We start from the raw sequence: 12571 nt of genomic DNA, 5'->3' as shown, positions 1-12571 counted from the left end.
TCCCAAACTCCTAAATTATTTATCCTCACCCTTAACCATGTTTTTTTTAGCTGCATGGGTAGCTTGCAGGATCCCTACCAGGGAACTTCCTGAAACTCACTTCTCAATTTTTTTCTATTTAAAAATGTAAAACAAAACTCTGCAGCGGGTTGGATTGGGCAGCAGGATAATTGGTCGCTTTGAGGGCCACAGGCTGACCCATGATGTAGTTAGGTTTGGGCCTTGTGATTTTTTCTGCCTATCAGTTCAGTTCAGTCGCTCAGTCGTGTCTGACTCTTTGCGACCCCATGAAGCGCAGCACGCCAGGCCTTCCTGTCCATCACCAACTCCCGGAGTTCACTCAGACTCACATCCATTGAGCCAGTTATGCCATCCAGCCATCTCATCCTCTGTCGTCCCCTTCTCCTCCTGCCTCCAATCCCTCCCAGCATCAGAGTCTTTTCCAATGAGTCAACTCTTTGCAAGAGGTGGCCAAAGTACTGGTTTCAGCCTCAGCATCAGTCCTTCCAATAACACCCAGGACTGGTCTTCTTTAGGATGGACTGGTTGGATCTCCTTACAGTCCAAGAGACTCGCAAGAGTCCTCTCCAGCACCACAGTTCAAAAGCATCAAATTACTTGTATATACTCATCACACTTGTGGGCTGAGAGCAGCCACGGGCATCACTGCACAGGGGACAGAAGCCCTGCTGTGCCGACCTGTGTCAGTCTTTGAACAGCTTTTGCCGTATTGCAGTGAGACAGACTCATGATCCATCAGCCATGGTTATAACTTCCAGATTCTTGATTTTCTCCCTACAAAATCTGAGGATCAACCCCACACTACTTTGACAAATGCTCCTAATATAGTCCCCAGGAAAATGTTAACTTCAACTCTCTTTGCCGTGATATATGCTAAAAGTCACTCTCCCCATTCAGCTCCAGGGTACATCAAAAAACTCCTCACACATCAAGTGATGATGATCAGTACCATGCTGGAAGAGGAGTGTCTGGGCAGTAGGTCAGGAAACGGAAATAAAAAAAATCTGTCAGGCTGCATTGATAAGCTTACCTGGTGCTTTCCCAGAAACGGAAACCAGATGGATTTCTAGATCCACAAATTCAGACATGGTTCAAAGAGGTAGGCAGTTCTGTTACTCATTCGATTTAATTAAACACAATGAACATAGTCTGTATAGGGACTAATCTAGAGCTAAGATGTTCTTTGTATGTTTTTGGGTGCGCGGTGGCTTTGTTGGTACCTGTGGGCTTTCTCTCGTTGCAATGAGCAGGGGCTGGTCTCAGGTCGCGGGGCACAGGCTTCTCACAGCAGTGGCTTCTCTTGTTGCGGAAAATGGGCTCTAGGTGCGCAGGTTTAGTTGCTCTGTGGCATGAAGAATCTTGGGGACCAGGGATGATCCTGTGTCCCTTGCACTGACTGGCAAATTCTTAACCACTGGACCACCAGGAAAGTCCCTATGCTCTCTGTGTATTAAAACTGGTTCACCTAGGTCAGTGTTATCATCATAATATTTAACAAATATTATATGAAAAGATGTTTGGTGGTGATGAATCCTTTTAATGAAACTGAATTAGCTGATCCCTTGTGGCTCAGCTGGTAATGAATCCACCTGCAATGCAGGAGACCTGGGTTCGATCCCTGGGTTGGGAAGATCTCCTAGAGAAGGGAAAGGCCACCTGCTCCAGTATTCTGTCCTGGAGAATTCCATGGACTGTACTGTATTACTCGTTGGGGTCGCAAAGAGTCGGATACGACTCAAGAGACTTTTACTTCACTTCAAAAGGCAAAACCCAACAATTTTTTATTTCAGGATATCCAAGTTCCCCTTGCATACAAAAAAAAAAACAGAAAAAGTTTATCTGGTGGTCACTACATGAACCTTGAAACCAAATTCCTGATGATACTGATACAAGATGGTAGTTATTAATTAATCCATGCCAGCCCACCACAAACTAATTTAACATTGGTAAAAATGATTGTATATACATAAATGAGTCTCTATTAGTACTGACACCTCCTCATTCCCCATAGAATCTGACTTCTAGTTTCAGCCATTTGATGGGTTAAATGTGCTTGGTCTAACAGAGAACTATTTTGATGGTCAAGCAAGATTTTCTTTATTTGATGGTAACAACAAAGGTTACAGTTTAGTGCTTAAATCAGCAGTTAATAGTGATCTTCTCTCCAGGCAGAGTAACTAAAAGCAGCTGTGAAAACCGCTAAGAAAACTAGAGACAGGACAAGAGGCAATGGAAGCCTGGCTGCTGTAAACTGGTGTGCACCTCTGCATCTCAGCAAGGGCAGGGAAGCCAGAATCACTGAGTGCTTTCCTCAGTGACTTGAATTGACAGTTTTTTCCCAACTATCTTGTTACTCGTTGCATTCCACTATATCTAGTTAAATATACAGAATTAGTCTTCATAATAAAATCATCTTTTCAGAAGAACTATACACAATACATTAAAAAAAAAAATCACTGATTGTGTTTTCTTCGTCTTTTTTTCTTTGAACTTGCAGGTGGTTGAGTCTGCTGTGTTTCTTCTTTTACACCAGATACAGGCTGTTTGAAAACTATTTCATTATCTTTATCATCATCATTCATTTTAGCCACTTCAGATTTTCGTTTCTCCAAAAATGTTGGTGTACAAACTGGTGTGGGACCCTGGGTTCAAGTGAAAGATTATAATATATAAATGTGGGAAGATATTAGGAATGACCCTCTCCCACCACTCTCTATTTTTATAAGTTATGCGTATTATTTTAGGCCTGTTTCCATCATTTGATGATATAGCTGCACATGATCAAGCGCTTAGGTGCTTATCACACTTCGTCACAAGATTGAGCAAGCAAAGTGACAGTAGCAGCAACTGCTTTCCCTCCTTTAAACTGTAATACCAGATTCCCAGAATACTGAAGACAATCTTACCTGGCTATCCACAGCCTTCTCAGGAGTCTTAGGAGTGACTGAAGCGGCTTCCTTCTTCTTACGTAAAGCCTTCAATAAATTTTAAGAGACTACATCAATCTGCGTGTTGACTAGACATAGTAGTCCTGGATGGACTTCCCCATTTATCTTTCTCTAATATCAAGTGAGTAATATGATAAGCGAAAGTTTTACCTGGTGCTTTCTGGAATTTCGAGGACCAGTGTTTGAAGCATTTTCCTCATTTTTATGTAATACCTTAACCTAAACAAGCATAAAGAAGTAATAGAAAAAGAAGCTGTAAAACTAGCAGTCTCACTTATGTATATTTTAAAACTTACCATTAGATCATTATACATATACTTATTAGTTAATTCTGACATAGACTTTTAGAACTATTTCCAACTTAAAAGGACCATGAAACAAAATTTTAACTAAAATGGCATAAAAGGGATGGTCATTTTACAGTCTTGTATTTACTGGTAACATACAATAAACCAAACATTTAATCCTGGCAATGACACCTTTATTAGTAATCTACAAGCATTATGGTTTTCGGTCAAGTGAAGTTTCATTGATTCAATCATCTAAAACTGCTAAATCAGGTACGTGTTGCATATTGGTTTAATCCCTTTCAGGATTTCCTCCCCTGTGTAGTGTAACAGGAAATACTAGGACAGCTTGACAAACCTACAAAGACAAGCCTACAATGACTGCAGTTTTAAAAATTCAGTCAAAATCTCGTAGGGGGAGATACTGGGTTAGACATTTTATACAAAGGAATACTCACCAATGAAGGGAAATCATAATCAATCCCCTTTTTAGCCAATCTCTTTCTGAGTAATTTTTCCTTCTTTTTAAACCGCTCCTCCATCCGTAGCTTTTGAACCAGTGACCGATTCTGGTTGTACCGTTTCACTGCTGGATATGATGGCCTTTTAAATGGCATGTGCCACTCTCTAAAAAGTTCTTCATGTACCTTTTCAGGTGGTATAAAATGACCTACAATTAAAAAAAAAAAGAAAAAAGTTTTCAACCAAGTAGGAGGGAAAGGCTTTTAATGAGAACTTCAGACTCTCCCCTGTGTCACCTTGTGTCACTTGTAGCATAATCAAATTGATGTGTCCCCCACTTACATGGAGCAGCCTGAAAGAATAAAGCAGGTACCCAAGGGAAAGTCAGACAGCCCACAATTATCTACCACTCACTCACTGTGTGCAAGAACGATTCTAGGACTAGAGATACACGAGTGAACAAGACGAGTGCACAGAGGAGAGTGTGGAAATTAAGTCTTAGGGTTCCCGAAGCTAAAAGGACTGCCACTTTTAGACTGTGACTCACGGCAGCAGAAGCTCTTACCTTCCGGCTCATATCCTCCAGGCACCTGCCCAGGACTAAGGCAGCTCACTGCTTATCTGTATCTCTCTGCTTAGGGATGCACACTGGGCCCCTTATGCAGGGAAGCCAAAATCCCTGGGATCTACCCTCCACCAGTGATATATGGTACACAAATATCCCAGTTTCTGTGCTTGTCAGCTGGGATAATTCTGTTTCCCAAGGTGGCCAGCAGGAAGGAGCCCAAATGCCTAAATAACCTGCTTGCTAACATACCCTTTACTGACTTCCTTCCTCCCTGTCAAATCTCCACTCCTTACAAGTATTTCCCCAGGATCACCTCCAAGACAAACTACTCCCCTGAAAAAAAAAAAGGTGGGGATGTGGCTAACACCTCATATCAGAGTTCGGAACCGTTTGTGCCATCCTTCCGAAGTCAGGTGGAGCACAGCAGGGGTCTCATACATGCGGTCACCCAATCACCTACTTCGTCCTGGCAAGAGCCACATTTTGCATGTGCGAATAACACCCAGGATCTCAGGGGGCTCCTGGGACCCTCTCTCACAGCAATAGGAACTAAGATGAAGAGGTGTGACCTGGGTGCTGGCTCCGGATGGGCTGCTCTGGGGAGGCGGGTAGGTGGGAGCTCCACTTCCTGCAGGATGAACGTCTGCTACTGTCGCCCTTGCCCTTCCGATGGTTTCTCTGCAGAGGAGCTGCAGCCAAGGCCATGAAGACTGGCTGACACGTGACTCCTCACCCTGAACATCATCCTGTCTAGGACCACCAGTGGTTTCCGCTGTCCTCAGCATGTATTCTAAACTGTGCTTTACATGGCTTCTGGTAACCTGACCACTCGTCTATTTCTCCTTCCTCATCTCTCGCTATGCTCCTTGCAGGCAATTACGTTTGTCACTGGTTTGGCATTTGCTGTCCCCCTACCAAATTCTCAGTTCCACCCCTTCACCTGGCGGTTATTTAACCTTCAGGTTCCAACTTTAATGACTCTTCCTCAGGGAAGCCTCGCATACCCCACCAAGAAGCCCTTCCTATTTACTCCTCAAGGAAACTGTTCCAACTCCATCTCAGCAGAAAACAGCTCTCACTCTGGAAATCTTAAAATTCCAGTTCAAATCTATCTTGAAAATGTACTTAAATTGTTGCACCACTGCTTAGGAGACTCATCCCAGGGATGAGGTGGGACTTCCAAACAGCTAAGCAACCTCCCACCACAGCCACTGTCAGCAGGAGCATCCCTGAAATCCCACAGGCTAAGAATTGGGTACTTACACTTCAAGAGTCTTTCACCAAAAAGGTAGTTGTTCATTGTTTCAGCAGCTATTTTGGCAACATCTTCAGATTCAAACTCCACAAAGCCATAGCCTTTGCTATTTCCAGTCTGCAATGACAAATCCACCACAAAAAGCAGAACAATTACATTCTAATGTGCCATCAAACTCCTAAAATGTCATTAAATAATGTACATTAGCTGTGTCTGACTCCTGCGACACCATGGACTGTAGCCTGCCAGGCTCCTCTGTTCACGGGATTTTCCAGGCAAGAATGCTAGAGTGGGTTGCCCTTTCCTTCTTCAGGGGATCTTCCCAATCCAGGGATTGAACCTGGGTGTCCTGCACTGCAGGCAGATACCGACTGAGCTACCGGGGAATTCCCAGTAGGAACAGCATTAAGGAATAACATTAAGACACCTTTAATTTTCAACTTCAAATCACATACTGTGCAGACTGTTACAGGGAAAGAAAAGATCCAAAATAGTCTAAATTTGCCACTGGTTTTGAAGATTTCCTGGATTTTGATTACATATGATAAATGATTATAGTTGGAATTTATTCAGTAGCAACAGCCAACATAAAGGAATCTGGTAGGTCCCATAGTCCTTTACTCATTGATCTCGTATTATCATATTATCCGTCTACTTGGGAGATGGAATAAATGAGTCACAAAAAATACAGGTAATGTAATTCCCATTTATATGAAAAAAATGAAAAGAAATTAAGTCAGTGTCTCTAAGCCCATCAATAGAACATCGCATTCATTGTCATGTACGACTGATCATCTCCACAGCTGAGGGCACAGGACCAGGGGCCACTCTCTCAGACACACATGTCGGGTTCTGGCCTCCACACCATAACAAAATGAGCTTGCTAACAAGAGTTCTAAAATCCAAATGCTCAGGTTTGGATCTTAGCTCTGACACTCAGATAAGGAATGTTTAAGCCTCAGTTTTTCCTTCTAGAAAATGAGGACAAAATAAACACTCTCATAGAGTTGCCATGAAAACACAAAATAACCTGCCAAGTGCTCCACACTTTTGTCAAGTATTTAATACATGCTATTTTAGGGTGGCAGGGTATGCCTACCCCACATCTGCTCCTTTGGCAAATAATTATTCTGAGCTGAAGGTACGAGAAATAGAACAAGAAACTCTGCCCTCCCCTTATTTACCTAAAAACAGGACACAAATTTAGAAAGGTGTCCTTTCCCTTCTATCAGAAAGATGTTAGAGGAATCCACACAACAAAATTTACTAAGCGGATTTTATCACCAACATCCAAACCTGGGCATTTGGACTTTAGAATTCTTGTTAGCCTCCTGTATATTTGCCTCCCCACAACTGGCAACCATATAAACTCAAAGCACTGTTCCCTCATCTTGTCACTCCTCAAAGTTCTTTCTAACAACCCTTTGAGCATTCCCATGAGTAAGCATACATTTCAGTCTTTTTAATCTCTCAGTTTTTCAGTCCAATTTATAGGGTCTCAGCCTAGGGCAGTAGAAAAAGAACTTTTCCTCCTCTACAGTTCCAATTCTTAGTGACAACAACTAGGAAAACTTTACAATCTTGCATTAAACAAATTATTTTCGGATATGGCTCAAAACTAGTCATGTGATCCTGGAAATAAACTATTCACAGGCTGTGTGGCTTAACAAGAGTTGGGAGCCAGGAGGCTGACTCCTAGCTGTGCTAGTAACTAACAATCAGGACACAGCCACCACCTAGTCTCAGATTATCTGCAACAGGATGATTCTGGTAAAACTTTAAATGTCTGACAATCCTCCTACCATCCCAACTCTCACTCAGGAGGCAAACGATGGTGGGGTGTAAGACACTATAATAAATCTTTTAAAGTCTGATATGAAGATACATGTCAAGTGTCCCCAAAACCAAACACTCAAAAGCCAAAACCTTGACCTAGTAATCCAAGAAAGTTAGAAATACCAAGCAGATAGTCAGAACTGGGGTGGGTAGCTTTATAATATGCAACAAAGCTGGAAATGTTACATTTCAGTGTACTGCATCAAGGGGCAGACTTTCTAAGACAATGGGCCTCAACTCTTTAAAAGAGCCAATGTCAAGAAAAACCAAACAAGCAAAACAGGGATAGAGAGACTCTTCTACATATGGTGAAGAGCTAAACAATCAAGTACAACGCATAAACCCTAACTGGATCCCAGAATGGCAGGGACTATTGGGGATATTTGAAGAGGGGTAGTAAATGAAATTATACTGTAATTATGTAGCACAATGTCCTTATTCTTAGATTTATGATGATGTATTTATATTAAAGTATTACAACTGTCACTTTCTTCAAAAGGTTAAAAAACCCAAAAAGGTATGTACGTTTTTATAGATATGACAAGAGATGAAGCTGATGCGTCAGGATATTAACAATGAGTGAATTCAGGGGAGGATGTTCATTACACTTTCCTTTCTACTTCCCTGTCAACATTTTCAGAACACAAAGTTGGTGAACACAACTGCACTTCATTATGGAAAAACACTTACAAAATAACAACCCACAAAAGGCAGAAAAAAGTCTTTGAGGCGGATTCCTGTTGATGTATGGCAGAACCAATACAGTATTGTGAAGTAATTAACCTCTAATTAAAATAAATTTATATTTAAGAAAATAATAATAAAAAAATAAAACAGAAAGTTGACTTTAGTAAAAAAGAAAGATATAATAAACCAAAAAAAAAAAAAAAGTTTTTCAAAAAGACAATAAAGGCAAAAATATGAATAAGCGTTTCACAGAACACCAAAGGCTGATAAACAAATAATGATACTCAATCTCACTACTGCACTCATCTCACAGGCCAGTAAAGTAATGCTTAAAATTCTCCAAGCCAGGCTTCAGCAATACATGAACCGTGAACTTCCTGATGTTCAAGCTGGTTTTAGAAAAGGCAGAGGAACCAGAGATCAAATTGCCAACATCCGCTGGATCATGGAAAAAGCAAGAGAGTTCCAGAAAAACATCTATTTCTGCTTTATTGACTATGCCAAAGCCTTTTGACTGTGTGGATCACAATAAACTGTGGAAAATTCTGAGAGAGATGGGGCTACCAGACCACCTGACCTGCCTCTTGAGAAACCTATACGGAGGTCAGGAAGCAACAGTTAGAACCGGACATGGAGCAACAGACTGGTTCCCAATAGGAAAAGGAGTACATCAAGGCTGTATACCCTGTCACCCTGCTTATTTAACTTATACGCAGAGTACATCATGAGAAACGCTGGACTGGAAGAAGCACAAGCTGGAATCAAGATTGCCGGGAGAAATATCAATAACCTCAGATATGCAGATGACACCACCCTTATGGCAGAAAGTGAAGAAGAACTAAAGAGCCTCTTGATGAAAGTGAAAGAGGAGAGTGAAAAAGTTGGCTTAAAGCTCAACATTCAGAAAACAAAGACCATGGCATCTGGTCCCATCACTTCGTGGGAAATAGATGGGGAAACAGTGCAAACAGTGGCTGACTTAATTCTTCTGGGCTCCAAACTCACTGCAGATGGTGACTGCAGCCATGAAATTAAAAGGCACTTACTCCTTGGAAGGAAAGTTATGACCAACCTAGATAGCATATTGAAAAGCAGAGACATTACTTTGTCAACAAAGGTCCGTCTAGTCAAGGCTATGGTTTTTCCGGTGGTCATGTATGGATGTGAGAGTCGGACTGTGAAGAAAGCTGAGCATCGAAGAGTTGATGTTTCTGCACTATGGTGTTGGAGAAGACTCTTGAGAGTCCCTTGGACTGCAAGGAGATCCAACCAGTTCATCCGAAAGGAAATCAGTCCTGAATATTCATTGGAAGGACTGATACTGAAGCTGAAACTCCAATACTTTGGCCACCTGATGCGAAGAGCTGACTCACTGGAAAAGGCCCTGATGCTGGGAAAGATTAAGGGCAGGAGGAGAAGGGGATGACAGAGGATGAGATGGTTGGATGGCATCACCGACTCAATGGATATGGGTTTGGGTGGACTCCAGGAGTTGGTGATGGACGGGGAGGCCTGGCGTGCTGTGATTCATGGGGTCACAAAAAGTTGGACGCGACTGAACTGACTGAATCTCATTAAAAATGAGGCAGATCATTCTATACGCATCCAGAGGATATGCTATAAAGTGCTATTTTTCAAACTCAGAGTTTGAAAAGTTTAAAAGTTGCCCTTTTAAAGGGCAGCAGAATCAATTTATTATGTCAGAAATGTATTTTTAAATAAACTGAATGGGAAAGTTAAGTATCATCTTCCTAGACTTTTATTTCAGTTAATGTTTATGTACAGGTCCATGTGTGCTGGCTTGTGCTGTAAAACTTACTTCTTATTATGGATTCAAGGTCTGAAAAATATATTCAAGAGAAAGTCACCTATACCTGCACAAAGAATGTTCCCAGCAGTTTCACTGACAAAACTGGAAAAAGAGAATGGATAAACAAACTGCAGCATATTCAGGCAGTGACAACAGAGCAGGTACAAAAAACAGTTAACTCTGTTCTGTTGTAACGTAAGTGGTAGAATGTGAACAAACTGTATCAAGAAAAAAAGAGATTCCAATAACAAGAATTCTGTCGTTACAACCAATAGAAGTATGTGTATGTAGGAAAAAAATAAAGTTGGCCACACCCTATTACTGAAATAAACCATACAAATCTTTATTAGGAGATAGATATGATACAGTGACATTTTTACAGTACTTTGTGTATCAGGCATTGTTCTAAGAATCTTATACTCATTACCTCATTTAAGCTTTGATTCAATACTCCTGAGAAGCTGGTGCAATTCTGCTCATATTTTACAAATCAGAAAACAAGCATGCAGGTTATAGAATTTGCCCAAAGTCACACAACCAATAAGGTGTAGAGTCCAGCCTCACACTTAAGTTCATGAACCCTGGCTTAGTAGTTACAGGATAAAAAGAACTCACTAGGATTGCCAATTTAATTTGAGGACTTGAGGCAATTACCTTAAAAAAAAAAAAGTAAAATACACATTCACAGGAATACTAATTTTGTTCTCCGTCTGCTTCAGGTTCTAGACCTTATCCAATCCTTTCCTGGAATGAAGTGTGTGATAAGCAATAACATGCAAACATGCTCCAAAACCTGTCAAGGATGATATGCTTTTGGAAAATAAAACAATCTAATTCAATACAAAAACCTTACCTTTTTACTCCTGGACAGTCTGAATCTTCTAACAGTGCCAAATTGGGAAAAATATGCTCGGATCTGGGTTTCATAAAGGGACGGTGGTAAGTGGCCCACATAGATTACTCCAGGAGTAGGTTTTCGTTTCTCCTGTTGCTGAAAACATAAAGACCAGGGAAACATATATATATATATATGTCTTTTTTTTAAATTAAAAAAAATCACACTGCAACAAAACCTGTGAAACTCTGCTCTTAGATTAAGACAAGAGATCAAGAACCTACCCTGTATTTCCACTTATCACAACAGAAACGAATTAGCTGTTTAGATATAGTGAAGAGACTTATGGTTGCCAAGAGGGGAGCGGGGTGGGAGTTTGCTGTTAGCAGATGCAAACTATTATATAGAAAATGGATAAACAATAAGTTCCTACTGTATAGCACAGGGAACTATATTCAACACCCCAGGAGAGATTAACACAACACTGTAAATCAACTATACTTCAATTAAAAAAAAAAAAAGGGTGTCCCCACGAGACAATTGCCAAGCAGTAGCCTGTCTTCTCAGCTTCCCTCTCCGAGCACGAATACTCAGTAACTACACGCTGAATTAACAGATTAAAATCTTCTGGCTTAAGAACTCTAACAAATATACCCTTCAATATTGTTTGCAGATCACCGTTTACTCGCACCCAATAAAGAAACAATTTTAAGACGTCAGTAAACCTTCACGAAGCCTACTAACCTTTTATTATCTCTGCCCTCGAACCCCCTGCCTTCGGTAATACAGACTTTTAAGCTTTCCCATGTACATTTTATGATAAAATCTTGGGCAAATATTATTGAACTTGATATCAGGGCCCCCAAACAGCAAATAGAACTTGGGTAATACTGTCTTTTACGAATTCCAAAACCACTAACCAGGCAAACAAACCTTCCCAGTTTGGGGGCCCAGCCGAAGTAGGACTGGAGCTGATCCGCGGGACGAGGGCCGACCCAACAGCTGGCTCTCCTCTCTTCGAGTATCCCCGCGATACCCACTCCTTACCTTACCTCCATAAGGACCCTAAGGCCCGCGCGGCCCAAAGCCGTCACTTCTCGGTCCTCCCGAGGAAACCTCGGCCCGCAAGCTCTTAAGGTCAGGGTCCGAGCTGGGTGACGCCGGACGAAGCACAGGCTTGGTGAGGCCGAGGCGCGCGGGTGGGACCCCCAGACCCGGTCCGCTACCTCCCCTCGCGGTCGGGTTCGCGCCGGCCGCTCACCTTGGTCGCACGCCGACGAACCTGAGCCACCTCCTTTTTAAATTTGGCATCCTCCTGCGGGTTTAGGGACAGGAGCGGCTTTGCCGGGCCATCGAACGCCGCCATTGCGCCAACTCGTGAGAAGACGAGACCCACGCGGTACACCAGGAAACGCCAGACCCTCTGCTTCCCCAAACCGGAAGGGAGGGCGGGGCCTGTGGCACGGCTCCGAGGCGGAGCCTGAGTGGACGGCGCGGGGGCGGAGCCTGGGCGACAGCCTAGCGCGGGGGCGGGGCATAGGGCGTGGCGCAGCGCGGTGAAAGGGTTCAAGGGGCTTCTCGACTGGCAGGTGTCGTTTGGCACGTTCAGAGTTACCTCCATTTGGAGGTGCTCATTCGCCTGGCTGCTCAATATTTAGATATCCTGCCTGACAGTGATTCTACCTGCCAACGAGGTCAGCTCTGTGTCCAGGAGCTGCCCTTGGGAGGGCTTTTCTAAGGTGATCTGATGCTTTAGCAAGGGCGTCGTCTTCTGTTGCCTACAGGAGATGGCTTTCACTCCTTGCATTGTTGCAGGGCGGGCCTCTTGGCTGTTCTCAAAATTAGATGTATGAGTCAGATAC

At 42.5% G+C, this 12571-nt stretch overlaps 1 protein-coding gene across 1 annotated transcript; it reads right to left on the bottom strand.

Moving 5' to 3' along the window:
* Positions 1-1776: 1776 nt before the first annotated feature.
* On the bottom strand, positions 1777-12163 carry NIFK (nucleolar protein interacting with the FHA domain of MKI67). Its single transcript, XM_040228930.1, has 7 exons — positions 11971-12163; positions 10728-10865; positions 5550-5658; positions 3715-3926; positions 3120-3188; positions 2928-2996; positions 1777-2663 (listed from the first exon to the last, which is right to left on the bottom strand). The coding sequence occupies exons 1-7, from the start codon at positions 12073-12075 to the stop codon at positions 2475-2477; spliced, it is 891 nt and encodes a 296-aa protein (XP_040084864.1). The 5' UTR covers positions 12076-12163; the 3' UTR covers positions 1777-2474.
* Positions 12164-12571: the final 408 nt, after the last annotated feature.

This window comes from Oryx dammah, unplaced genomic scaffold, assembly GCF_014754425.2.
Source record: "Oryx dammah isolate SB20612 unplaced genomic scaffold, SCBI_Odam_1.1 HiC_scaffold_27, whole genome shotgun sequence".
NCBI lineage: Eukaryota > Metazoa > Chordata > Mammalia > Artiodactyla > Bovidae > Oryx > Oryx dammah.
The sequence above is the reverse complement of the archived record's forward strand: the minus strand, read 5'-3'. Positions and strand labels throughout refer to the sequence as shown.

Coding starts and splice junctions, on each gene's coding strand:
- NIFK (XM_040228930.1), bottom strand. CDS start 12,075: ATGGCGGCGTTCGATGGCCCGGCAAAGCCGCTCCTGTCCCTAAACCCG. Junction 5,659..10,727: donor GACTGTCCAGGAGTAAAAAG/GTAAGGTTTTTG, acceptor TTGTCATTGCAG/ACTGGAAATAGCAAAGGCTA. Junction 3,927..5,549: donor TGGTGAAAGACTCTTGAAGT/GTAAGTACCCAA, acceptor TTTTAATTGTAG/GTCATTTTATACCACCTGAA.